Below are 26,121 nucleotides of genomic sequence, written 5' to 3' on the forward strand. Positions count from 1 at the left end.
AACATCTGCAGAGAGAAGCAAGGGTCTGCTGAGAGCGTGCCGCCTTCACTTTGGTGGCCCCTCACATAAATACCGGATTTATTCATGTGTTGCAATCCCAAGATAATGAGTAGAGGAGAGGACAGGGAGGTCAGGATCTTCTGCACATGTTCTGTCAAATACATCGTTCTGGAAACCTGCCTTTATCAGCACCAAGAGATACTGACCTCATTCAAAATTTGTTTTCAGATTCTGATAACTTAGACAGGACGCTGTCGCAGTCTGAGGCTGACCGGACAATAGCCTGTTACCTCATCCTGATTAATTCACCACGACAACTCCAAGATGCCCCTGTGACAACTGTAGCCCCTAATAATTCTGGTGAAATTACAGACCATTTATGTGATCAGCTGCCTTGGAGTCCCAGAAGAGTTATCATCATCACCATCACCTCTACCTCCTGTAAGATTTAGGTTATATAGTTAGGTGAAGACACCAAAAACAGCTTGTTGGCTCTATTCAGCAGGGAAATTCAGCGCCCTGGAAGGGGAAAGATCAGCATCTACAGGGGAAGAGGTATGCAGGGAGTGGGTCTCAATCTCCTCATTTTTCCTCCTCTTCTTCAGTGTGAAGAGGATGTATAGCCTGGCATCTGGGACAACAACAAGGACTGTGGTGGGACTGAGGCACGGGAAGCATTCCTCTGAAAAAACACCCATCGCTATGTGGCCCTGGACCAGACCTCCCACCCAGGGGCGAAAAATCCTTCTGCCGCTGCATTCATGGTGGATCTGAAGCACCCACAAGCCCAAAGAAAAAGACACTCTCTGTCTCTGAAACCCCTTCTGGCATTCAGGACGTTAGTCCTCCAGAGATTTTTCTGGACGAGATAACAGCTACAGCAGAACTGCACCCTTCTTATAACCCAGGCCATGTTCATGACCTTTGCACTTCACGTTGAGCGGTGGCTTTGAATGAGGAAGGAAAAAAGCTGCGATGGTAAAGGAAAGACAAGATATAGCTTCACACCTTTTCTGCCACGTAGCAAACACTGATTTTCCCAAACTGCATACCAGAGATCAGGCATTAGCCACCTTTGGCTTGATCTTTGTTTGCTGTAAGTGTTGCAACACAGAGCGGTGACACAGCTGCAGCTAAACAGCTGTGGGGCTAGAGGCTAAGCTCGCAGCACTACCAAACATAATGAATTATGTGTCATTACCAACAGCTCTTCACATCAATTTGTTTACTGACAAACAGCAGCTATTTAGCTATTTTCTCTATTTTACACAACACTTTCAATATCACTTTCAATATCACTCTCTTTCTCTTTCTTTTCTTGACAGGAGTGGATCAAACACCAAATGAAAAGGCCAATTTATGCTGTTTCAGGACTGCAACTAATCATTCTTTTTATTATTTGTTAATCAATCAATTTTTGATCTCCAAAATGTCATAAAATTGTAAAAAATGACTAATACATCTTCAGTTTGTTTGACCAGCAGTCCAACATCCAAATGCATTTTATTTACAATGACATCAAACATTAAAAAAAAAAAAAAAAAAAAAAAAACAGCAAATCTGCACCTTTTAAAGGCTGGAACCTGCACGACATATTACTTAAACTATCAACATTGTTGTTTATTTTTTTGGGGACTGTATAATCAAGTAATTGGTTTTGATTATTTTGTTTTAAACACAAGAGATATTCTTACAACTTTCCGGCACTTAACTGGGAATTCTGGTTTAAGTTAAGTACCATATTACATTATGATTTGTAGTTAATTATATTTCCCCAAAAGCTAACTCATGAATCTTAATTTTGAATCAGCCTGGTGTTTTATTACAGCACTGTATCTCTGTCATGACAGGCGTGTTTGTGGAGGATGAGGTTTTCATTGGCAGCCGGTATGAATGGGTGTCTCAAGTAGGACAGTGGGACAGCACAAGAAGAATAGCGCTCAGCATCGGTTGATGCCATCAGCGTAGTGCTCGGGGACATTTTCTCACCCATGACATGAGAGGTCAAAACACATTTATCCATACACACACTTCAACATGGCAGTGGACATGACTAATGTCCTGGAGTCGAAAGCCAGCTGGTTGCTTGTGTCAGCGGCTTCGACTGAGTCACTATACTGCTTCTGCGTGACCGCTGGCACAAGAAACTCTGCGCCGGCTTTAGGTCCCAACACAATCTGAAACATTCTGCTGTGTCAAGCACACAAGCCCCCAAAACCTTTTAAATGTTACAGCACGTCACTAAAACCAAGACTGCAAAAACTGTTTGTTTAAGCACACAAGTGGCAATTCTCATGTGCCATAAATTTTGTAACAATCATCCATCACATTCATAATAATATGATTAGATTAATAAGAGTATATTGAGAATTTGTTGCTAAATTGAACAATATAGTCTCTGAGATGTAGAAGTTATTCAGTGTTTTCACACACTTCAGGAGACCAAAGCAGCTGTCAATAAAGCACTGATATGGGACAGCTCTCTGCTGGCGGAGGAGGGATCGAGGCGGATGCTGATACTGCTGATACCCACTGACACTGATATGAATCTTGGACAATCTCATCACAATACAACAGCTTTATAAACAGGTGTACTGTTCACTTCAAATGTCACATTCAATTGTATCTGAACAAAATCCAGATCCAATTAAATATCCTTCCATTTATTCTCAAGGCATCAGAACACTTTACCTGAGGTGTTTGATGGCCGAACAAACATTGTAACCTTATCAAACTCAATCTGACAAGCACACAGACTTGATGCAGCAATCTTCTGCTTTGAGAGCTGAGGAAGTTGGCAGGGTTTTAACTTTGCTGTCAACCTCCGTTTCTTTACGCTTCACACGCTACTACTTCTGTCACTTTTTGCCCACACAAGTGCAACACTATGGACAGCTTCATGGAACTTCAAGGAACACTGTCTCAAAGTTTGCTCAACTGGGCCCATGTGAACAGTTCTCATGCGTTGTCCTGCTCTGTGACAACAGAGAGTGTGGCTGTTTGTAACAACTTGGCATTTCACCAAAAAAGGATCAAAACCGACATTTAGAACCTCTCACGACTTAATCTTTCTCGTGTTGTTTAATTCGGTCAATACTTTCCCCAATGTGTGTGTTTATGAACTGTCCCCTTAAAAAATAGCGACTACCTCGTGTTCAGTCACATGCCTCCGCCCCATCCAACTAAGGTTAGTCTGCATTCACTCAGGGCAAAGATGGTGATATGGATGACATGAGCGCAAATACTGACCCTCAGGCCTCATCCTCGTCATGGATGTGAAATGGAAACTTTAGTTTGAAAACTTTGTTTGAAAAAGGGTTGTGCTGTAGTGAGCAAAAAACAGAGGCTAGGAAACAATCACGCAGACACCTGCTTTGCCTCCCGATTGGGTCGTATCAGTCACGACCACCAGACAGGGATGAATGCAACATGGATAGAAAACGCAGGTAACACCCCCAGTTTGTTTAATCACTTGAAACGCAATCAGTTTGCTGAATATGAAGAGTGCATGTCTCAAAAGACAAGAGGTTAATAAGCACTAAAATAATTGTTCATTAATCATAATCAAGGTAAAAGTTTGAAATAAGCGTGATATTGATTTCAAGTCATATTTCCCAGCCCTAATCATCAGCGATTCACACCAATTACCTTAGGGTTACACTGTGCGGAGATAGGACAAACACATACATAGGTTACATAGGTGGTTTAAAGAGACAGATGCATTTATACCTTTTCAACATCTGGCTGGAATCTGTACGTATAAACTTGGCTTTTTTAAAAATCTGCCCTGGCTAAATGTAAATAGAGTGATTGAGATCCAATTGCTCAGGCAACATTTGACAGTGGTCACAACCACATGTGACAGCTCATGGGACAACTCTGAAACACAGATGAAAATTCTGTTGATTTCCCAATCCCAAACAACTCAGAAAATCATTTTTGGACCCATGACGGGCCCCAAAATAGTTATAAAATGTAGATCCTTCTCCGTTTGGCATCTGTCAGAGTGATCCCACAGGTAAAAAGTGAGCAGTGAAACTTAAATCTGATGACCAGCAGCCAATCAAGACACACTTATGCCAGGTGCGAGCTGTAATTTATCTCATCTGAATCTAGACAGACTCTGGGTGTTTCTAGGTAAAACATATGACATCTAAACACAACCATAGATACTTGCTCATCCACAGCTGCACTTCCACTTTTAAGTTGAGTTTGTTGTGTTCCTCCGATGGGAAGAACTCCACTTCATCTTGTCTGACATATGGGATGCAGTAGCTAGTACTTTTGTCCTCTCTTGGTTACCCATCATCCCCTCCCCTTGGACTCTTGTAGCCGCAGACCCAGCTGCTAACACACACACATGCACACCGAGTGATTGTCCTGCCAGATGGTGGAGGCCAGATGACGTGGTCTACTGAACTCATGGCCACACTGAGGCACAATCTCTTACAACATGGCACATAAACACACAGAAGCAAAACGCACAGAGAGACGGCGTGTGTCCACATGAAATCAACCAGGAAAAACTGCAGACACGAGGGAATGAACATGCCTGTATAAACAGGGTCGCATTAGGAAAATGTGTGCATGCAGTACACATTGTAGCTTTTGCGTGTTTGAGTAATCTTGAGGTTAGTTCATCCATCTGACAGAGAAAGAAAAAAAAACTGACAGAAACGGAAAGATCAGAGGCGAGAAAGCGAGGTGAGAGGGGACAGAAAGGGAGAATCTGAACAATGGTGTCAAACCGAAGAACACTGGTCCAGTGATGGATGCTGCCCTTTAACAATCAGAGCTTTTGAGGGGGGAGAAGAGGAGGTGCTTCATGTTGGCACTGCCAGGGCCGGTACCAGTTGGCGTCAGCCTCCGCCACAGAGACAAATGACTGAGCCACTGCACTTTTATATGTGTGTAACTGACAAATGTACAGCAGTGGACCAAACTGAAACATATTCACTATACTGTGTTGAATGCTTAGTCAGCAATGCTTACACATACAACACATACAGAGAGATGTGAACCAGCAAAACCTACATGCAAAAAAAAAAAAAGCACCTTTTTACTGTAGATGCTAACTTGGGAGGGAGGAGATATTTCCCTGTGTAAGTTTAACAGTCTACACAACTAATATACACCAGTCAATTTAAACTAACCATACAGCAGTGACAGCTAACTCAGTGATGACTATGTAATCATGACCCATTTTAATAGTTACATATTTGTTGCTTAAAGCTGCTTCAATCGGCATTCTTACATTAACAATGGATCAAAGGATTATGTATAATGTGAAAGGTCTCGCTTGTAGAGGTGAACCCACAGAGAATTATCACCTGACTCAGCAGTTTGCCTCAGCGCTACAAAGCTTTTCAGCGTCTTTTAGCTCATTGTTTTGTTTTTTTCGACTTAACTGCTTTGGTTTACTGTCACTGCTCTCATCAGCGTCGTTTTCAGCAGCAGCAGGCAGATGGTTTCCGCCCTTTTTATCTAGGGATAAGCAGTTATTGGATTTCGTGGTTACTGTAGTTAGTTTGGCAACAGTAAGGCTTGATAGATGAATATCACCAGATAATTAGTCAGCAAAAAAGTTGATTTCTTGATAGAGAATGATGAATAAAAAAAGTATCATTAGTGAGTAAGTGTAATGCACACCATAGCAAACAGGGCTCAGCTGCTGGAGTGAGGATGGGGCTGCATGACAGCGCAGAATATCTCTATAATCAAGCACATACATAAAAGATCACTGACCTAAGGTTTGGTGATTTTGAAATGATAGGAATCCTTAAATATTTTACTTTAATTAAATAAAAAATTTGCTGTCGAATATGAATCTTACATGACAGTCTGCTATCGAGCCAAATGCCTAAGTGTGAAGTGCCAATCGGAAAGCATCAAAGGCAGTCCAGAGATAAATTTAGAGCCTGGATTTGAGAGGAGCCTGAGGCATATAAAACTGTGTCTTCTGCATAAAAATTCATGGGAGTATTGATCAGGAGGAATAATGTATAATTCAAATAGAAACTCACCAAGGATAGATCCCTCTGGTGTTGGGAAAGACCAGATCAGAGATGTGTGGATAAACTAATGCTTGCTAACACATTCACCATATTAAGTTTTTAAAGATGATATTATGATGCTGTTGTGTTTACAGCTTATTTCAGCTGCTCCCATGTGGACAAAAAATTATGAACACATATTTAAGTTAGCTCTGGTTAGCTCTGAAAAGACAGTTCACACTTGTCTGATGGTCAACCACAAGCTGAACTGCATTTCTATTTGACCATCTAGTGGAGGTTAGGGCCTGAAAAAATGAAGTCAACATGGAAGTGCCAAGAACTGCAGTCCCTTAAATGGCTGCTTGAGGCTGTATCCAAAAGAAAGTCAGTCCCTATACAGGGTTAGCTTTTGAGCAAGACACTCATATATAATTTCTCCCTTCATGACAACTGTATGTGGCTGCCTTGAGTGACAGTGGCCACTTTAAGTGACAGGTGAATGAGTGTATGCTTGCCACAAATTGGCATTCACCAAAGTCTCGGCTCCACATGCGTCCCACCTCTTTACCAATTTTGGGACTAGTCAGGCATTGCCAAGATGGCGACGGGGCAGCAGCTCACTCCTCACACTTCAAGAACACTCTTCAGAAACCTACAGGTGATAGGTGTGATAAATGGAAAAACACACTGCTGCTGTAATGACTTTCCTATAGGTGGCATGTGTAACGCTGCGATGACATGGAGAGGCAGCATTTAGTTACTATACACCACAGAGCTTGCCCAGACTTTGACTTCCTTTAAATCCATATTTAAAACTTTCATGTTCTCTTTGCCTTTGACTGAGCATTTTCATTTTAGATTTTAATGTTTAATGTTGTATTTATTTTTAATGCAATGTATTTAATGCATTATGTAAAGCGCTTTAATTTGCCTTTGTACACAAAATGTGTTCTACAAATATGCTCGCCTTGCCTGAACAGCTGCCTCATGTGAAGAATCTGCAGCCCGATCAACATGAATTAGTGAGTGTGTGTTTGAGCTACAAGCCAGTTTCATAAAATCATTTCAAAGAATAACTATTTTGGTTTCACAAAAGTCTTGATGAAATATATATGATATTTAGCTGTAAAAACAACTAGTGGATCTATCAGGTTTCGAGCTGTAGGACATGTGTAATGAAGGGAGCTGTGTGTAATGAAGCAGAAATCCATAAGATTGTACTTGTTCTATGCTTTTAACCAGTGACAAAATATTACATTCAGTGTTTACAGCAAAAACCGAAGCCAGCAGAATAAGGATAAATAAAAAACAATCATACAAACAAAAGCAGAGGGAGCTCTGCGGGCCAGATGAAGGACACATCAGTAAACGAAAAGCCAGCTGTGTACATCACACACAATGCTGCACTAATGCCACCATCCAGCTCTCCATCCTCATAAACCAAAGCAGATAGTAAACATGCACAGGGGAAAGTAGAATTTCCAAAGAGCATGTTTTGATTCTGTTTTCATTATGGGCTGATCTGTATTTTCAGAAGCTTCTCTACAGAGTTAGTAATGAGCCAACAGATTGGCTCGTGAGTGAAGAAGAGCTCTCTGACAAACCCTGCCAGGCTTGGCGCAAATCACTGCAATCCGAGGTAGCCTGTTCCACCCTTAAGTTTTCAAGAGTATCCAGTAGGTCTCAAATGCAATTAGAGGGAAGCCTGTAGTGTATGAAATAAGTGATAACTGGCTTACACCAATATCATTCAATTTCCTTGATAGAAGCTGAAGTGTGACGTTGAGAGCGGATGAATCCAGAATGAAAACTGATCTTCAGAGGACAGTCTCTTATCTTGTTATGTACACAGCTTTATCAGCAGCTTGCTTTTCTGTTTTTTCCATCAAATGCTGTTATATTTTTAAAGGTTAAGCCTCGTTTAATTTAGACGACAATCCAATCCATCTGTTGTTTTCATCTGTTGTCAGGGGGTTGTTCTTCACATAGTTATCAGTATGTGATGTTATAATTATTTATTACATCAAAGTCTAAACTATCTAGGAAAACTATTTAGGAAAGTATTTTCCATTTTTTCCAACAACAGCCATTCAGTATGTTTGCATTCTGTAATTGTCTCTCTAAATAATACTTTTAATTGTTACTGGCGGAGTCCACCTTTCCTGTTCAAGATTCAAATTGGCTTTCACAGGAAACAATGCATGCATTAGTGTACTGGATGAGGAAGAGAGAAGCTGATGTGTGGATTCCACCCACTGCAGAAGATAAAGTTTGATCATAAGTTCAGTATTACAGTATCCTCAGTGACTGTCGTCTTTGATTCTTCGTTATCAAAACAGAAGTTTGTTCGGGGGGGCTGTAAACAGATATACCTTTCCTCTGTTGCATTACTCAGTAGAAGCAGATGATGCTGACTCCAGCAACTGATGCCTATTTTAAAACTAACTCTGATGTGTCATTCTCTAGGTGTGTCATTTTGAACATGGTTGCCGTTACCACCAACTGCCACATAAACCAGGTCCAACTAAAGACTAATGTATTAAAGGCGCCTTGTGTAGGTTCCTTAAAAAGAAACAAACCTTCACAACAAACCTTCTACATCCATTGTTACTGATCATAGCGAATTGCGTGTATCCTTGAATTCTAAAATGCAAATTGCATTTCTGATGTTTTCAGTATTCTAAATTCAACTTTGTTTACATCCTCGTTTACTAGCTTGTAATCTTCAATTCCATTGCACTACCGTAGATCAACTCCACAGGGAACCTTTAAAGAGTTTAACTTTATAGAACCAAGACCTACCTTAATGAGTTTTTACTATTTTACTATTTGTTGTAGTATTGTGTACAACTGTGTTTTCATCTTGTGTCACTGTGACACTTGGACTGAGTTTATATGGGGTTCACAGTTAAGTTAAATCTAATTAAGTTATGTTTAAAATGGTTTGAGGAATTAGTTGATACAGAGTTTAATAACAATAAGATGGAGTATACAGTACATTGGATGACTATAGTGGCTTTTCTGAAGAATTGTTTTCATAACTCGTCCCGTTTGAAGATATCATAATAAGTTTTACGAGAGAACAGTGAGAGAACATAGGTAATTCAAACGCTCTGGTAATGATTAATTCAGACATTTGAGAAGAACAGGAAGACAAACAGACACAGTAAAAGAGAGAGATGGTATAACTAAGTTATATAATGAAATGGCAAAATGTCCAAACATAATCTAAGTATCTCAGTAAAATTGTTTATAGCAATTGTTGCCCTTATTTCTAAATCTTTACACAATGACAAAGTAAGTGCAATAAAAATATTTGGTAATTGGCCTGTAAAGCAGAGGAAATAAATTGTACCCATCTATCATAGGCACTAGATCATATAAATATATTCTACTCAGCCTGTATGATTTTGTTGTGTATTTCATTTATTCTTATAATCCCAGCTCAGTTATCGACATGCATTTTGTCCTTCATTCATTAAATCCTAGGTGCTGCCCCAAGCTGCTTATAGCCAGAGAATATTACTGTATCAACTTTCCCAGCAGCCTTATCACACAGTCTTCAGCAGAAAGCAGAATTAGATCTCTACAGACAGTTTGTCGTTTCTTTTCGCAGACACTGTGATATGAAGCTAAAGAAGATGCCCTCAGGGCTCACTCAGGAGTGGTCTCTTGCCCACTGAATGCACTTAACTCTGGTCTCTAGCTCTTCTCTGTCTTTCTAATACTTGATGCTGGGAGGATTCAGCTTGTTTTACAGCCCTGGTGTATTCTTAATTTGAAGAATATATCCATAGGAATAATTAGAAGCATGTTTCTCTGTTGCCACAGCTCCTCCAGACCAGAGGACCAGAACATGATATTATATAAGATAGTCTTTTGCATGAGAACAGAATAACCTTGAATGTAAGAGCTTAGGTAACCTGTATTGATTCATTTTAAGTCCTCTCCATGAAGGTGGGTGTAGGGGGAAGCACAAAAACAAACTAATTAGCCAATTTTTCAATCCAACTGCTTCAGAGAAAGAACCAAAATCCTCTTGTAACCTTGATTTCACTTTGTATGCACCTGAGAGCCTTACAGTGTGCTGAGGTGGTGAGTCTCTGTCCTTGAGTGTTTAATAGGACCATACTAGTGTTTTTGCAAGTTTTAACTAGAAGTCAACAAATAGTGGATTTTTAAAGGCTGACGTAGTAATGATAGGAGCATGCAAAAGCTGTAAGACAATTAATTAGCAATGCCCATGGCTGATATAGCTATAGCTACATTTTTAATTTGAACCTTTTTGTATTCAATGTCTATTAAAATATACATGAATGGTTAAGTCACACTTTAATAAAGGGGGGGGGGGGGGGCTGGGGATGATACTGCAGATGTTTTTCTAAGATTGCTGTTGAATTACAACATAGTTGTAATATGTTATATTTATTTGGGCAATGCACTGTTCTGCACTTCTGCTGCGTGTCCTGTTTCATTGTTAAATGGCAGTCTTACAAACCATTAATTTTTGTGCATATTCCCTGGGTAAGGGGGATCCTAAAGTGTGCTATTTCACGAATGAATGAAAGGTGTGTGGATTATTTGGAAAAGAGAGCACCGATTTGGTTCAGTAAAGTGACAGCTTGAATAGTTTATTTTCCTCCCTGTCTGCCTGCATTGTACCGTAGACAAAGAGCTGTTTTGTTATGTATTTCAGAGATAACTTTTGTGGGGAGAAATAAACTGAAAATGGGTAGGCTACAACATGAATGCCATTGTCAGCCTTCCTGTAAAATCAGCCGTTCTCGTGTTTACCCTGGGGCCGCAAAGGTTTAGCTCACATTTTCTAACCCCATCACTAGAATAAAGCATTGAAGGTTTATTCATGGGGGAGAGAACTGCTTTCTGAAAAAAAATATCTCTTATCTAGTCTTACATTGAAAAATTTAATTTAAAGTCTGTTGCGCATTTATGGCGGAGTACTGTATCAATCAGTGCTTTCTTAGACATTTGCTATGAAACCAGCATTGACGATTTTATCCCTAAAAAAATGTCTAGTAACTTTTTTGTTGTCTTGAGTTGTTCTGAAAGAGAATTATTGATCCCCACTACCTGCTCAGAAACATCTATTTCACTTGATGCTTGGTTTTTATCTCCAATACACTGACTGACAGGGTCTTTGTAGGGTCAGAAAAAAAGCAAGCTGTTGACAAGACATTGTATATGAAAGAATTGTCCATCCCACCATCTTATATGCTCAGTTTTAGACATGCAAAACCATCTGCCTTTTCAGCTAACTGGTCCTAACATATCTGGTCAGACAACCATCCCGCTAAGTCTATCCCACTTTTCTCTGGCTCTCCTGAGTTTCTATCCACAACTGCTGTTCATTTCTCCTCAGTTCACCCTGTGATCACGAAGAAACAGTGACCCAGACAGAGTCGGGACGGAACAGGCAGACAGACAGATAGAGGGGGTCTGTTTTGCCGAGTGGGCCAGGTAATGGAGGCGTAATGGGCTTTTAACAGCCGCACAGCTGATGGTGGTGTTTGCCCTTCAGTGGAAAAGCACTGCAAACAGGAAGTGCTGCATGGAGACATCCCCAGACACTGGACAGGCCGGGATGAATCATGACGCCTGCTGATGACAACCACACCAAAACAGGCTCCAATAAAGCACTGCTTAGCTGCCCGTCATAAACCACTCACACTGTGCTTATTTGATGGAAATTCCTTTTATTTTCTTTTGCTTGTACCCTGAATCAACCTAATGGTGCTAAATTAGTTCAGCCTTGGTGCACAGGTGAGAGAAAGGCTTTAAATGTCTCCTAACAGCAATGTTCCCTCAGAATGACTTAGAAACTGAAAAGAAAATGGGATTTTTACACACTATCTGAGAGCAGTGCTGACTGAGCAAAGAACCTGTTAAACATTAAACATCAAAGTGGAATCTACACATGAATACTGAGATATTTTTGAAGCAGCTTTTTGACCAGTTACTACCAGAAAGATTACACACTATGACAGCTTTGATTTCCACCCACTCCTCTACCAAACCCCTACTTAGACAAACTGCTCCTTAAGCTTCAAAGCTTTTACTCGCCTGTCTTTATCCACCAGATTAACCAATATAAATACCACAATCATTGTTTCACTTAATGGTGTAGGTATAGCTCAATAATGTTCACTTGGAAGCAAACTTCTTAGAAACCCTGAATGATGAACACTGCAGTCAGATCACGTCGTAGGCTGCTGGTTACCTCTGATTTTAGAGACATCACCTCTTAAACCTGCATCCTAGCTCATTTGTGTTTTCATCATGAGCTGCCAGAAGCATCTGTGTGAGGAAGCTGAGGTTTAACACGAAACTAATGCAAGAAAATAATTGCGAATCATCACTGGTGATTTAAAAGGTCAAGCCAGAACTGAAGCAATAAACAACCCTGGTTACTAGCACACAAAGCTACTGTATGCCACATAATTTCATGTTTGTGTGAATACTACATCGTCCCCAAAGTGATGAAGCTGTGTGTTGTGTGGGTGGCTGCTGTGAAATATTACTTGTGTCAACTGTGGATCCTCTAAGTCTGGTCCATGCTGATCAATGACAAGTGTTAAACACAACAGGCATTAATTAGCTGCAGGAGAAGGAAAGTATCGAGTGGCTATCAGATCAATCTGGCGAAGCCTCTGCAAGCTGTAACTTTGCTGCTGATAATAAAGAATCAGTGAGAACACCAAGAGACAGTGGTGGCTCTATAGTGCTGTACATCTCCCTAGACACAAGGACCCATGATTACACACTCAAACAAGCTGCCATGATACCTCATCAGTATGAACACACACAAATTCAATCACGCATACATGCACACACAGACACATGGAGAAACACAGTTAGGCTGATAAATTGGTTTTGCATAACATCAGGTCAATAGTGACCTTTCTTTGAAAATCAGTTGGTTAGTGCCTATCAGCCTCTAGTTTGAATGATGTGGGATTTGTTGTATAATCAATCAATGCTGCTCTGACTGTGTATCAGAAGACATGAACCAATGGAAAAGACACAACAGGATCAGATTCCTCCATATTTGTATTTTCATTATCATTATTAGTATTAGCAGTAGTAGTAACAGTATATGGCAGTAGTAGTACTAGTAATAGTTGCCATTCTTCTGACCAGTATCCAATTTATATTCTGATTATTTATTCTTTTGCGCTCTCTTACTCACTCCAATTATTTTTCCATAGAGCCTGTACTGGTAGTTTACATACTGTAGTATTGAATAACCCGGTTTGTAAGAAGCATAATCACAAACCTATCTTGTTTCTACTGGATAATAACCTGAAAAATTATGCAGTGGCTTGTTACTAATGTCCTAATGCCCAGGCCTCTTTTTTGCTTCAGCTTTACATATGGCTTTGTTTTTGAAGGTGACAAATTTAGTAACATTTAGCAAGACTTTAGTGTTAAACATGACATTTTTTACTCACTTATATTCAAATATGACATTCAAAAATGGTGTAATTATAAATGTTCACTTGTGATAATAAGGATAAACTGCTGGGAAGTTATGTTTTGACTAAGTTTTGATATTTATCTGACTGTGCTCAAACAAATATTGATAAGTCTTCACTTTAGCTACTGGACCTAATGTTACCATAACATATTAATGGGACTTGCTTCTTAGCTGTGAAACCTTGAGCTCTTGAATAAGCAAACCTTTAAGGTAATAAACTTTAAAACTAAAGTAGAATATTCCACTGCTCTCTAATGGCCTGTGTCGGCCATTCACTCAGCAACTTTAAGCTAGCTGCTAACGACATGATGCAATCAGCTAGAATATTTATCAGGAAAAGTTGGTCCTTTTGAACAGTATGAAGACAGAGCTGGTCCTTGTTCTTTTCAAACCCCAAAATTGTTCCAAAAAACAATATTTTTAGCCTAGTTAAATAATAAAGATATGGAATGTGGAAAGCATATTATATCCAGACTGCCGAAAATGTCCATTTTGTAGATTATCCAGCCACTGAAATAAGTGCTAATTACCTACAGCTGAGTACATTTGCTAGTGATATTATTGCAGACAAAAATTGACAGTTGCTGAATATTTCTTTCACCTCTTTCAGCTTGTCATGGTGACCTCATAAAACATAGTTTTGGCCTTGTGAACACAATATCACCTTAATGCCTTGAGGGAATTTCTTCAAATTTGGTACAAATATTTACTTGGACTCAAGAATGAACTGATTAGATTTTGGTGGTCAAAGGTCAAGGTAGGCGTGACCTCACAAAACACTTTTTAGTTATTACTCAAGACATCATATAGAAATTCTGACAACATTTCACATAAATTGTTTTTATTTCATATTACTCTGGATAAATATGCAAATGTAAATATGTAAATGAAATCTGAAACAAATGTTGGAGGCATACAACTGCAAGGTGGTCATTCTAGTTTTTCTTAGTTTTTTAGTTTATTTCTTTATTTGATAGGGACAATGCAATTCAACATACTTCTGAAACAGCATGAAACTGATTGTTGCAGAATTTACAGCTATTGCTAATTTTTACCTCTTGTCCCTACACACATGTATATATATATATATATATATATATATATACTGAAAAATTATTTAGCAAAAAACTAAATTGTAGTAATGGTAATAGCTGCAGTATTGGTAGTAACAAAAGGACAGAGAGAAAATGCAATTGTTATTTCTGTCACACAGAGGACTATGAATCTTCCTATTAAAATCACTGAGGTTTCAGTGAAGACAGAAAAAAGGGACCATTGTGATGCTCTGGATGTTTTAACCCTCAAAATAACTGTTGGAAGTTTTTGGCAGATAATACTGGAGAAAGAGAGTTCATCCAAAACTGTTTTGGCATCAGCTGTTTACAATTTATGCTGCTCCTCCCCTTTAAGAAATGCACACTCAAAGAAGCTAATACAATCAAACTATTATCTCGCATGCTACTGTAGTCAGTTCACATGGCCAGATCATTCCCCTCTCTTGCATTTCACCTCAGTTCACCCTGAAAACAATCGAGACTGACACAGAGGCGAGAAAACAGGCTGCACTTGTCTTGCATCCCCTGTCTCTTGAACATTCGGCACTTCTCTTTGACAAATGTCATCAACATCTAGAGAGTTTTATTCTCTAGATGAAAGTCCAAACAGGCAGCTATGAGAATCCAACACACTATACATCTGCAGATGATGTTTGGCTCAGGGTGTTTGACCACAGAACATATTGTATGTGAGGAAAAAAAAGAACACATTTCCTTCACCCTGGGAAGCTCCTGGGGCTGCATCTTCACTCAGCTCCTGTCATCAAACTTGACAAGAGCCAACGGAAGCATCAGAGACACGGTTCCATTCACAGGAGAAAAAAGAGGACATTGGATGTTGATTTCAAGGGTAAGGTCTTGTAAATTTAAGCTACTTGCTGCTTTTACATAGCTATTATGCATGCAGTGTGCTTAAGTTACAGTATTCAGCATATCCCAGCGGAAAGTCCAATCTGCTTTGTTGTTGATCAGACTTAAATCAGAGCCGTTGCCTCATTAAAAAAGAAGAATTCAGCAAATTTGCACCAGCATGTGGAATTTTCTTTTGGCCTCAGGGATAATCATCCCATTTTGTAAAAGAATCTAGCACTGAAATCAATCAGCTTAGTGCCCACCTACAGATGCTGTCTGTTGTGCATCAGACTCATCTGCCCTCATCTGCTGAGCTGCAGCACTACAAAAGAATTTTCTAACCCTTGTCCTTAAACACCAAACATGTCACAATGAATGTGACTGAAAACCTCTCTAAGAGCAAACCTGAGAGAAATGAAACCCTGGGGTGCATGATACCCTGACCTATGAGATTTTCTCATGAGGAATAGTTGGCTTCCACAAACTAAGTTCCATTCATTACTGGGGAGTGCTAACTTTTCACCAGCCAGACTGCTCAGTGCAAACAAATGTCACGTCGCAGGATTAGCACCTCCTGAGCCAGAATTGTGAAGCAGAATCCTTCCATTGTTGCCATAAAACAGATATTGAGTCAAGATAGCTCAGTTAAAGGAGCTATTGTGTCGACGTGGATTTAAGGCTGTCATCTCAGGTAGCACATTTCAGTGCTTTCCACTGTGCCTTATGACTAAGGGCTGTCTGAGAAAATACCTAAAATATTTTTTGGAGAAAAAAACAGTATCTATCAATAATTATAATCAATTTTGACCATCAGTAAGTGACTGTATTTTGATATCATATTTACATTCATTATGCACCAATGCTCTTCTGCACTACCCCACATTTACAGATTACCAAGTAGTCATTAGTCACTTTACTTGATTCACTTATTTTATTTTGTCTGTGTTGTAAATTGTATTTTATTCTATTTTATGTTATTTTATTATTATTTTTCTGTTCTTCTGCTAATGTTATTATAGCTTTTTAAATCTTTAAATTTCATTGTATATCATTGCCAGCTTTCTTACTTGATTTGTCCTTTTTCTTTTTAGCTCATCAGTCATCTCTGAAGAACTTCGAACTGCACCAACCTGTATGAAAAGTGCTATACGGATAAAGTTTGATTGATTGATTGCCTATAGAGTTTATCAGTGCATTACTTGGTATTGGGCCGGTGCGTAGACTCATGTACTCGCCAGTTCCCTGGTATCTGGTATTCTAGGCAGTATCAGAGGCCGATACCAGTCTGAGAGTCTGTTGATGGTGGTAGAGCTTCTGAGGTGGAGCTCATTTTTTAATTTACATAACAGTGGTGGATTTGCCTGATTATGCTTATTACTAACTCTCTTTGATTCATAATTTAATCAGTATAAATGATTGTATGTAAGTGTAACAGATTACAATGTGCATGTAAATTAAAACTCAAGGCGTGTTTTGAACACTTACCAAAGACTTCATCTTGTGGTTCAGGGTCTGCTGCTGCTGTTTGCGCTGGTTTGGGTTCAGGTGATGAAGCCTTTAATAGGAGAACAAAAACAGATTACAGAGGTGAGGTGCTGAGGTACCATGGCAACAATGCACAGACAGAGACCAACAGAGAGAGGAAGACAGAATGAGAGGGAGAGAGAGAGAGAGAGAGAGAGAGGGATCATTACACCCTTTTGAGCTGTATAATCACAGCAGAATTATACTCAGACCTGCTCATTTAATATTCAAAAGAAGCTGCTACAAATTTGGAATCATGTTCTACACGTTGTGAGATTTGCCCATTTCTGATCCAATGTCCTAAGTGTATGTCTCATCAGTTGTTTTCATCAGGTCCAGACTGCGACAAAAATGGTCTCCATATGCGACTATTTATTGCGAGTGAGTGAGTTAAAATTTCACGTGGTTGCATTTGTGCAAGTGCATAAATTAGGCTGTTTTGTTGCCCCTCCAGGACAGGTACTGCGTTACCAGCTGTGGTTGAAAGTAGAGCTTTTTATTCTTAGCTGGCTCAGCCCTGACTGCATTTTCATGTGCACTGATGATTAAATACACAAAACAATTGATTTAGCCGTTACTGCGATTCGAAGATGAAGTGGTCTACAGCTGATTACTATTATTATTATTATTTTTATTATTATTATTATTATTACAGAGGGAGAAGAGAGAGGGGGACGCATCAGAAATTGGCATGTTTCATATGCCTCAAAGGACGGCACTGTGTCAGACTGAGGCAAACCATGAACCAAAAAACAGACAGATGTGGTAGTTGAAAACATCTGCCTTTAGTCTACAAGTAAATTCATATTTGCCATCCTGAGCCCTCGAGGTGAAAAAGCTACTGTAAGCATGAGCAGAGAAGAGAAAAGAGTTATTGCAATGGTAAAGTCAAACTAGATGACAGCAGTTGTCTGTACTGTGACTGACTAGTTCCTGGTGTCAGGTGGAACAAGAGCTGTGAATCTCTCCTTCAGGGACTGATTTGATACACATCTTGATACAAAGTCTGCGATTTAATTAAAATGTTTTGCATCATGATCACACCTGTTTAAAATCCCTTTACTTGATAGTAAAAAAAAAAAAAAAATCAGTAATGGCTTTTGCCCATGCAGTCAAACAATTCAAAAGTTTCTTTAGCTGTTGTCACTACATAAAGCTGCAGGAGAGGAGGGGAACCTGGGAGTTTGACAGTATAATAAAACAAAACAACTAAAGAAAAACTAAAATTGTCATAAAAAAAGTCAACAACTGCAGTTCACAGATGTTTGCTGTATCATATTTGCCCTATAAAGTTTTGACAGCAGTGTGATGAGACTCAAACTAACAACATAGGAAGTAAATGACATAATTAGCTGTTCCAATTAAAATAACACATCTGCCTTATCAAGCTGTTCTGTTCAAACTGATTCTGTAACTCTGCTCCAGCTCCCTGCCAGATCTGGTCTGATTCAAGGTATCAGAATACAAGTTATAACTGCAACATGATGCAAGCTAATTGTTATACCCATCCGCACTGGCACTTGTGAGTTGCTGGGTCAAACAAGATAATTTCCCATGCCACTCGGCACTAAAACAACCTGGGTCATGTTTTCTTTTCTTTGGCAGCCATTCATCACAAGTAAAGTCTGATTCTGTTACTTGTTTCCATTTAGTGGCTCTGTGTGAACTAAATATCTGCATTTGCTAATCCTCATGTTTTAGAAAGTCCTCTTACTGATCCCCTCCTCCTCCCCTGCCAATTAACACAGGCAGGCAAAAAACGATGCTCCTCATTACATGAGCATGCAGAGAAGTACAAATGTGACAAGTGTGGTGAGCAATCACTTACCAATACAAATCATGTAGACGTCAACAACTGCTTTTGAAATTTTCAGTTGTCCTTTCAATTATGTAAATAGCTTTGATGTGAAGAGATAAAAGATTCAATACCTGATTCAGATTAATTATATACGAACAAATTGGTATCTTCAAAGTAGAGAGCGGCTTGGGACGCATATTTCTGCCCAAACAGAGAGAGCAGTAACCAAGGTTGACCCAGACCTGAAGGCACTGTGTCTGTGTTACCCTGTCACGCAGTTGCTGTTACCATGGTCACAGCTTTCCTGTTTACCCTGATTTACACATATGAAGGCACCTTGTAAATGACCGTTAAGATCATGGATAATAAATCTATATTTAAGTAATAGTCCTACTACTGATAGAGGGTGAATGTTATTTTAGCAGTTTGGCAATACTCCATGCCCCAACTTTTACGCCTACTTGCATATTACTTACATATTCATCAAATTTCTTTGGATTTCAAGATAATCCTAAATTTAACAGACCTCAAGAAGTTTCTTTTACGTCCTGAAAACGTAGTTTTTCTTTCTATGAGTGATGGCATGACAAGTTTATTATAACAGTTTTGGTTGCTTTATTTAAGAGATTTACTGCATTTTTTCTCTGGTCTAAAGAGGGCTGATCTCAACTCAGCAACATCTGAGTCAAAATCTGATGACATTTGCTGAAGTTGTTTGACCACTGTCAATGACATCACAATCAAATCTCTTATTTAGTCATGAATTAAATTTAACATTATAGACAAAAACTTCTGAAACCCATTTTTCAGGAACTTTCTTTGTTGATTACGAGTTACCCTCCCGTTCTATTAAAAATGTACATTTTTAAACAGGTTAATTTTACCTCTACAAAATCTTTAATATCTCAGGTGGAATTAACATGTAACATGAAAAAAAAACATTTATAATGGAGGAATGAAATAATAGGGAATTGGCTGAATTGCCAACAAAAAGAAAAAGATGATGATGATTCAAAGCACCTGATTCAAAGTCAAGGCAAAAAGAAGGTGATCATGGATTTTTGAGCTCTGATAAAACGTACATTATCACTGTATTCCTGCAGTCTGGCACATTCAAAATTTTCCTTCATTAAAACACTCAGCATTCAACCTTGGTTGGATTTTGTCCACACACACCCACATACAAAGACACAGCTGTCTTATCTCTCTTTTCAGGCTTGCGCATTCTCTCTGTGTAGAAATGTTCAACACAAAAAACAAATCCAGATTCCAGGAGCTGAACCAATGGTGACTGGGATGAACTGATCTCTTGCTGAGACAGCTCTGGATGTGCCCTCAATGAGGCTTCTGGGTCTTTTTGAAATTTAAAAAAACAAAGTCTTTGTACCTTGATAAAAGGAAAACAGAATATGAACAGCATTTTGGAAATAAAACACCATTAGTCTGCTCAACTAAAATCATTACACTTTTTTCCTCCACTGTATCTGGACTTCATTATTAGTGATTAGGGGCGATAGGAGAAAATGGAGGAGGAAAAAAAAAACATGAAGTGCTTTCCAAATATCCCAGAGTAGCAGCTTGATGCCATCCTTGGGCAGCAGCTGTCAGTGTGACTTCACACCTACTCGCCATTGGTGGATTATTAAATATAGCTCTTGTTGAGCAGAGCTGCTATAGAGGTTGGTGCTGCAGAGAGTGACCCTGGTGTACTGAGATCAGGAAAGCAGCTCAGTTAGGATCCAACTTGGCAATTATTCATGTATTCCTGAGAACCTGATGACATTTCAGGCTTCTGATTTATTCCATATTTCTCTGAATTATGGAACGCTATAACAAAAATGTACACATTTTACTCATTTATTCATTACAACTTCCCAAAGGTGGAGGTTCCACCCAGATGACAGCAAGGGGTGAATTAGCTCTTACATGTGTCCATTCAACATCTCAATGTATATTAAAATGCAGTTTCTCTAATGGTTCCTCACTTGAACTGACTGTACTAATGCCCTGAACACCTCCTGTGAACAGTGATCAGTGTCCAGTCATAGCCTAGCAACCGCAAGAAGGCACAGCAGGTCTGTCAAGCTCTGGATTTCTCCACACATTGAAGTGGTGTGCAGTGGGCTACAATAAGAGTGATACTCTTTAATGAAAGAGTTTGGGGGATGGTGTAGCCTCTCTTAACACAAGAGCAAAGGCATCAGGACGAATGGATCTAAGAGTGTGTTTGTTCACTCTAACATAAATTACATGTCCTGCTAATTAGCTACACCTACAGTAGAAACCAAACACTGCTTCCAGGGCCATGGAGCACATCATTACCTAACTAGGTTACATCAATTACAGGGTTACCAAATACGTAAAAGAAAAAAAGGCCTGCTTAAAACTACGTCATCTACTATGGTGCATTTTCCCACTGTGTGAGGGGGTGTGACCTAGGACTGAGGTGACCAGACTACTGTGGACCTGTAACAAGTATTTGATTATTACATAATGCTCATTTTGTCCAAAATGATGTGTCTTACACTCGCATACCCTTCAGTACTACACTTATGTAAGGTATGACATAATAAAAATGCCAACATATTTGGTTGTTAGGAAGTCTAATCCATACCATACACCATCACATCAAGGAAACTGCAATGGCTTCAACCATTTACCAGACATGTATCTATCTAAACCTGAAGTTGATCAGTGTTGTACTTTTGAACAAATAGAATTATGCGTATAACAGATAATCATTCAACAATTTTCTTTGGCCTGTACAAAACAGAAGTTTATCATATATTATTGTCCTCATACTTCAGCAAAAACACAACTGTGGCAGCAGTGCAAACAACCTTTTTGATATAATTCATCTTCACTTATTCAAGAATTTTCTTCACCTTTCAGTCAGAAATGGAAAATCAAAAGAGACTCTGGTGTTGACTCATTTAAATTTACATTAAACTTTACATTAAAACTTTTCATGCTCAAAATTTGTGGCAATGAGCTTAAACTATCTTGTCTACATGAACATTGAGTAAAGATGTGTATTAAGACAAGCAATAAGAAACCTGAATTTGATCAGTTGAAACATGTTGTTGGATGTCACAAATTCCTCCAAAATGGTGCAGTTGATCTGGTACAGATTCTAGCTCACACATCCCAGACACTGGAAATCATTTTTCCCATTCCCTTTTGTATTACTTTTATCTGTGTCTCATTTGCCAGCAGACTTCGCTTGCAGGTTGCCATTTTTAAAATAGTAATAGTAACAACTCGGACTCCTGGTCATGAGTCGCAGCTCGAACCTGGCTGCTCAGAGTTCGGGGTAATGTTACCGGCTCTATCCTGCTCTTGGATTCAGGGGAATTTACGTTCCTATAATTGGCCAAAAATACCTAAGGTAACATTACACATTAGTGCTCTAAAAGCCTTTTCCCTTGCAACATTAAAAGTGATAATGTGATGTTTCAAAATGAGAATATGTAAGCTAAGTTACTGTTGGAAAGAAAAGATAACATTAGCTTAATTAGCAAGCTAGCTACAGCCAATAAAATCTACTCCTGCCAGCTGTCATTTCAGCTAGAAATGAGCAGCCTGCTTTTGTGTAAGATTAGTAAGAGCTGCGAATGGCAAATCTGCCACCTTAATCGCTGTACATGTGACGTATGAGACTGGAAAGCTTAACAAGTGAGAAGGTTAGAACAGTCACTTTAAAGGGCTTTTATTGTCTAGAACTGTTTTTAACTATTTGACCTGTATTGCTTAAGAGATATTGTGGCTAATGTTTGTGTCTGTTTGTTTGTTGGTTAGAACACTCAACCAAGATGTTTGCCACTTCAGCTCCACTCAGCTGTCTGCTCCGCTTTCGGCACCAGGGTACTGGATGGCGTTCAATATGTTTAAGTACTCTTTGCATGCGTGAGGAGAGAGGTGATTGAGAGGAAGAAGAGCGCGGTGATTTCAACAGTTTTCAGGTCTTGACTGATACGGTACTTTCAAAAGGAACCCAAGTTCCTCTTCTTATCTCTGGTTTGTTGATAGCTGCTTCAGTGACAAAGGGAGCACGCACATTTCACCTCACCTTTTCACTGAGGTATAGACAGCACTAGACGCCGAGGAGTCTCTGTTGCTCTACCTTCAAAAGGCTGCGTTTATTTTGTAATAACGTTCATCGAATGTCAAGAGGACAATCAAATATCTCTAACATTCATCTATCATTTAGAGCTCTACAAAGGTAACTCAATTTATCTAATAAGGGTCAAACTCCCACCGGGCAGAGAGTGCTTCTCTTTGTTAAACCTTTCCATGGCTCATAGTTCGTGCCTGCATGTACAAGGTCACTGAGAGAAGTGAGCACCTTGATATTTAAAAGATTCAGTTGACTTTTTTTCCTACCACAGGACAAACATCCTGTAATACAGCATGTGATAAATCAAATAAAAGACAAAAAACTATTGCTAAGAAACACAGACACATAGTGATGTGTTAAAACTTCACTTGAAGAAAATAAATTCCCAGTTTCTACTTTGTGCTTGTGCGTAGCAATGGTATTCTGGGTTAACACCTGACAGCGAAAATCAAATCGATAAAGACTTGGGACGGGATGAGAAGAGTGTAAGTTATGATTCAGATGTGAGTCTCTGTGAGGACAGATCTCACACAGAAGAGCACGACAGGCGGGAACAAGCCTGCTGGGCTGCTGGCAATACACAGAGTGCTTTAATTGGGTACAATGGTCGCACTGCTGTGCTACAAGCTGACCCTCAAGCTCCCTCATCTGGACACTTGAGTCTTCATTTCAGAAGTTTCAGTGGTCGGGCTGTGGCATAATCATGCAGAAAAAGAAGTGTCAAAGTAACATCTTATTGTGAAGTTTTTGTGAAATTACACAGTACACCTAATCTCTCCAGGATGTTTGGTTTTGAGCTGAACAACCACCAACTCTTTACAGCCTCCTCAATATTTACAACCTAAAGCCACGGACCATGCATGGTTTCATTAAATAGCTAAGTCAAATTATTCAAGCTACTTCTTGTTTCTTATTTCATTTGGTGTAACCATGTCTGTGATTATTAGCCCTCAACCTAAAGGGCTTTTCTTTTATAATGTTAAAAACCGGAAATTAAAAAACAAAACCAGAAAAGGAACAAATGGACAAATAGCTAAGCAACATAAGCTCAATAGAGGAAATAATTTTTATGCCATCAGACACAACCAGTTATTCATTTATTAATTCTAGGATGTCATGCATATTAATAGTTAGACATTGAAATTAGTGTTTCAAGGCATTTTTATGTGCATCCACCCTTACACAAAATACCTAATCTATCTCTACTTCCGTTAGTCATTTCTGGTATTTCACTAAATGAATTGCAGACGATCTCATTTTTCCTCTGTTAGTGACTTCCTACACCTCAGAATCTGATCGGTACTGTAGGTTATACATGTACAGTTGAGTCAAGAAGTCTGAGACCGCTTTACCGCTGACTTCAATGGGAGAGTGGTTTTAAGACTTTTGGACTCTACTGTAGGTAGAAAGAGGAAGCAACAGCAATCATGTAGCAAGAGTCAAGAGTCAAATTCACTTTTTTCAAATTGTTTTTCAAGTCAAGCTGAGAAAAGTGACAGTTACTGTATGCCCTTCACCGTCTTTCGCTGCACTGCATTCTGATCTTTTTGTTATTGTCTGTGGACAAACTAACTACAGTCTTTTTCTTTGCTGTGATAGATCTCTCACTGATTGCTCAAGTCTAGATAAAAAAAAAAAAAAGTACTATGACCTTGATACCACATCCTGATGTTGACTGTTGCTGTCTGAAAAAAAAATCCTTTTACTTTAGCTGAGCAGGAAATATCTCAATATCAAGTGTCTCTGGTTGACTAGTAACCTGAACAAACAGCATATGGGGTTGTGTCGCAAGTGGATGTTTTTTTAACAGTGGATGCATTATTTGTTGACTTTTACCCTTCGTTGTCAACCAAGTGAGTTAAATCATCAAAAATGATGTGACAATCTAACTATAGTTCATTTATTGAAGAATCTGTAACTCGCAGTGATGAGTTATTATCCCGTAATTCCAAGTGGGATTTAAGGCTCCACAGTATTAGCAGTGTGAACCTTTCAGACGGCTGACAGAGAAAACATTTTGTCACAGAGGTATAGGTACATTTCACCCTTCCTGAAATGATACGGCATTGGGTAAGGAATCACAACTCAGACAACAGCATCTAAACACAACCCGCCTGACTCTGTCACGCTCTGTTCCTGCTCGACTGTCACTATGACAACTAGCTGTTTTGCCAGACCTTTAAATTGACTTTGATGTCACGATAAGCAAGCCAAAAATAAATAGGAAAAACAAATGATAGACATAGAAAGGTATACAATGTAATGATAAAGCTATTTAAACAAAGCTGCTTTAATGTGACATGCTGCCCCATCACCTCTCCTTTCAGCTTCACACTTGACTAATTAATCCGCTTGCTTTCCTCCTGCTTTCCTCCCTCCAGAGTGTGCTTTGCAGGCAAAGGAAACAAATCATCTGTGGGCCGAGCCATCAGCCTCCCTGCTGGTTAGGGCTCCCTTCTTCCCCAGCACACCAACACCACACTCCACCCATTACAGGCACAACACCACAGGCACACTGCAGGTTTGTGCTGCTACCCACTGCCTCGAACGCAGACATTCTCTCTACTTTCTACACCTCCTTGCTCACAGTCCGGGGTTAGGTGCGCTCACAACAAGTGTGCATCCTCCACAAATCTGATTGCAGCCTCGGCCATAATGCTCCAAACTCATTATATCTGCTTTGATTTTGAAAAGCTGTCACAGAAAGGACTTAAACAAGGCTGGGGTTAATTACATGATGCCATTAAATTACATTGCTGTCCCAGTTCAAGCCTGATCCTCCTCCGTGCCTGGCGAACAGGAGCAGTGTCTGGTCTCTAATTTCCGCAGAAAGATGAGTAAAAAAAAAATCCCTCAAACATATTTGCTCTATGTAATTACAGCTCTCTTAGAGGCAGACATTCTTGGTCAAGTGCTCACTCTGGGGCAAAGCAGAGCACCTTACTTCCTAGCTAATTAAAAAAGCCTATTGTGAGGCACTTGACAACTTTGTTTGTTAGGAATGAAAATGAGGAAAATTGCACTTAATTTGCCACCAAGCCTTCTTAACTTTGGAGTGTAAACTCACTGCTTCATCCTGACACTTTCAAGTGCGATAATTCTTCTTGTTCCTACAGTTGTGCCCACCGACAGAAGAAACTCCTACAGCAGCTGCAAACACAATCTATCAAACAGCATGACATCTCTCTGTCTGAGACTTTAATCCAGTTTACTGTCAAGCTTAAGATTTGACAGCAATCCAAGATCCAAGCGCACCGAAACATCCAAAAGAAGAAAAAAAACAATCT

At 39.4% G+C, this 26,121-nt stretch overlaps 1 protein-coding gene across 1 annotated transcript in view; it reads right to left on the bottom strand.

Annotated features, from left to right (window-relative positions):
- Positions 1-26,121, bottom strand: part of LOC139613403 (myelin basic protein-like) — a 65,428-nt gene that overhangs the window by 23,680 nt on the left and 15,627 nt on the right. Inside the window, 1 exon segment of the mRNA XM_071470020.1 lies at positions 16,881-16,950. Coding sequence (XP_071326121.1) covers positions 16,881-16,950 — 70 coding nt within the window.

Source organism: Trachinotus anak, unplaced genomic scaffold (assembly GCF_046630095.1).
Source record: "Trachinotus anak isolate AG129_WGS33_773 ecotype Australia unplaced genomic scaffold, CSIRO_AGI_Tana_v1 ptg000032l, whole genome shotgun sequence".
Taxonomy (NCBI): domain Eukaryota; kingdom Metazoa; phylum Chordata; class Actinopteri; order Carangiformes; family Carangidae; genus Trachinotus; species Trachinotus anak.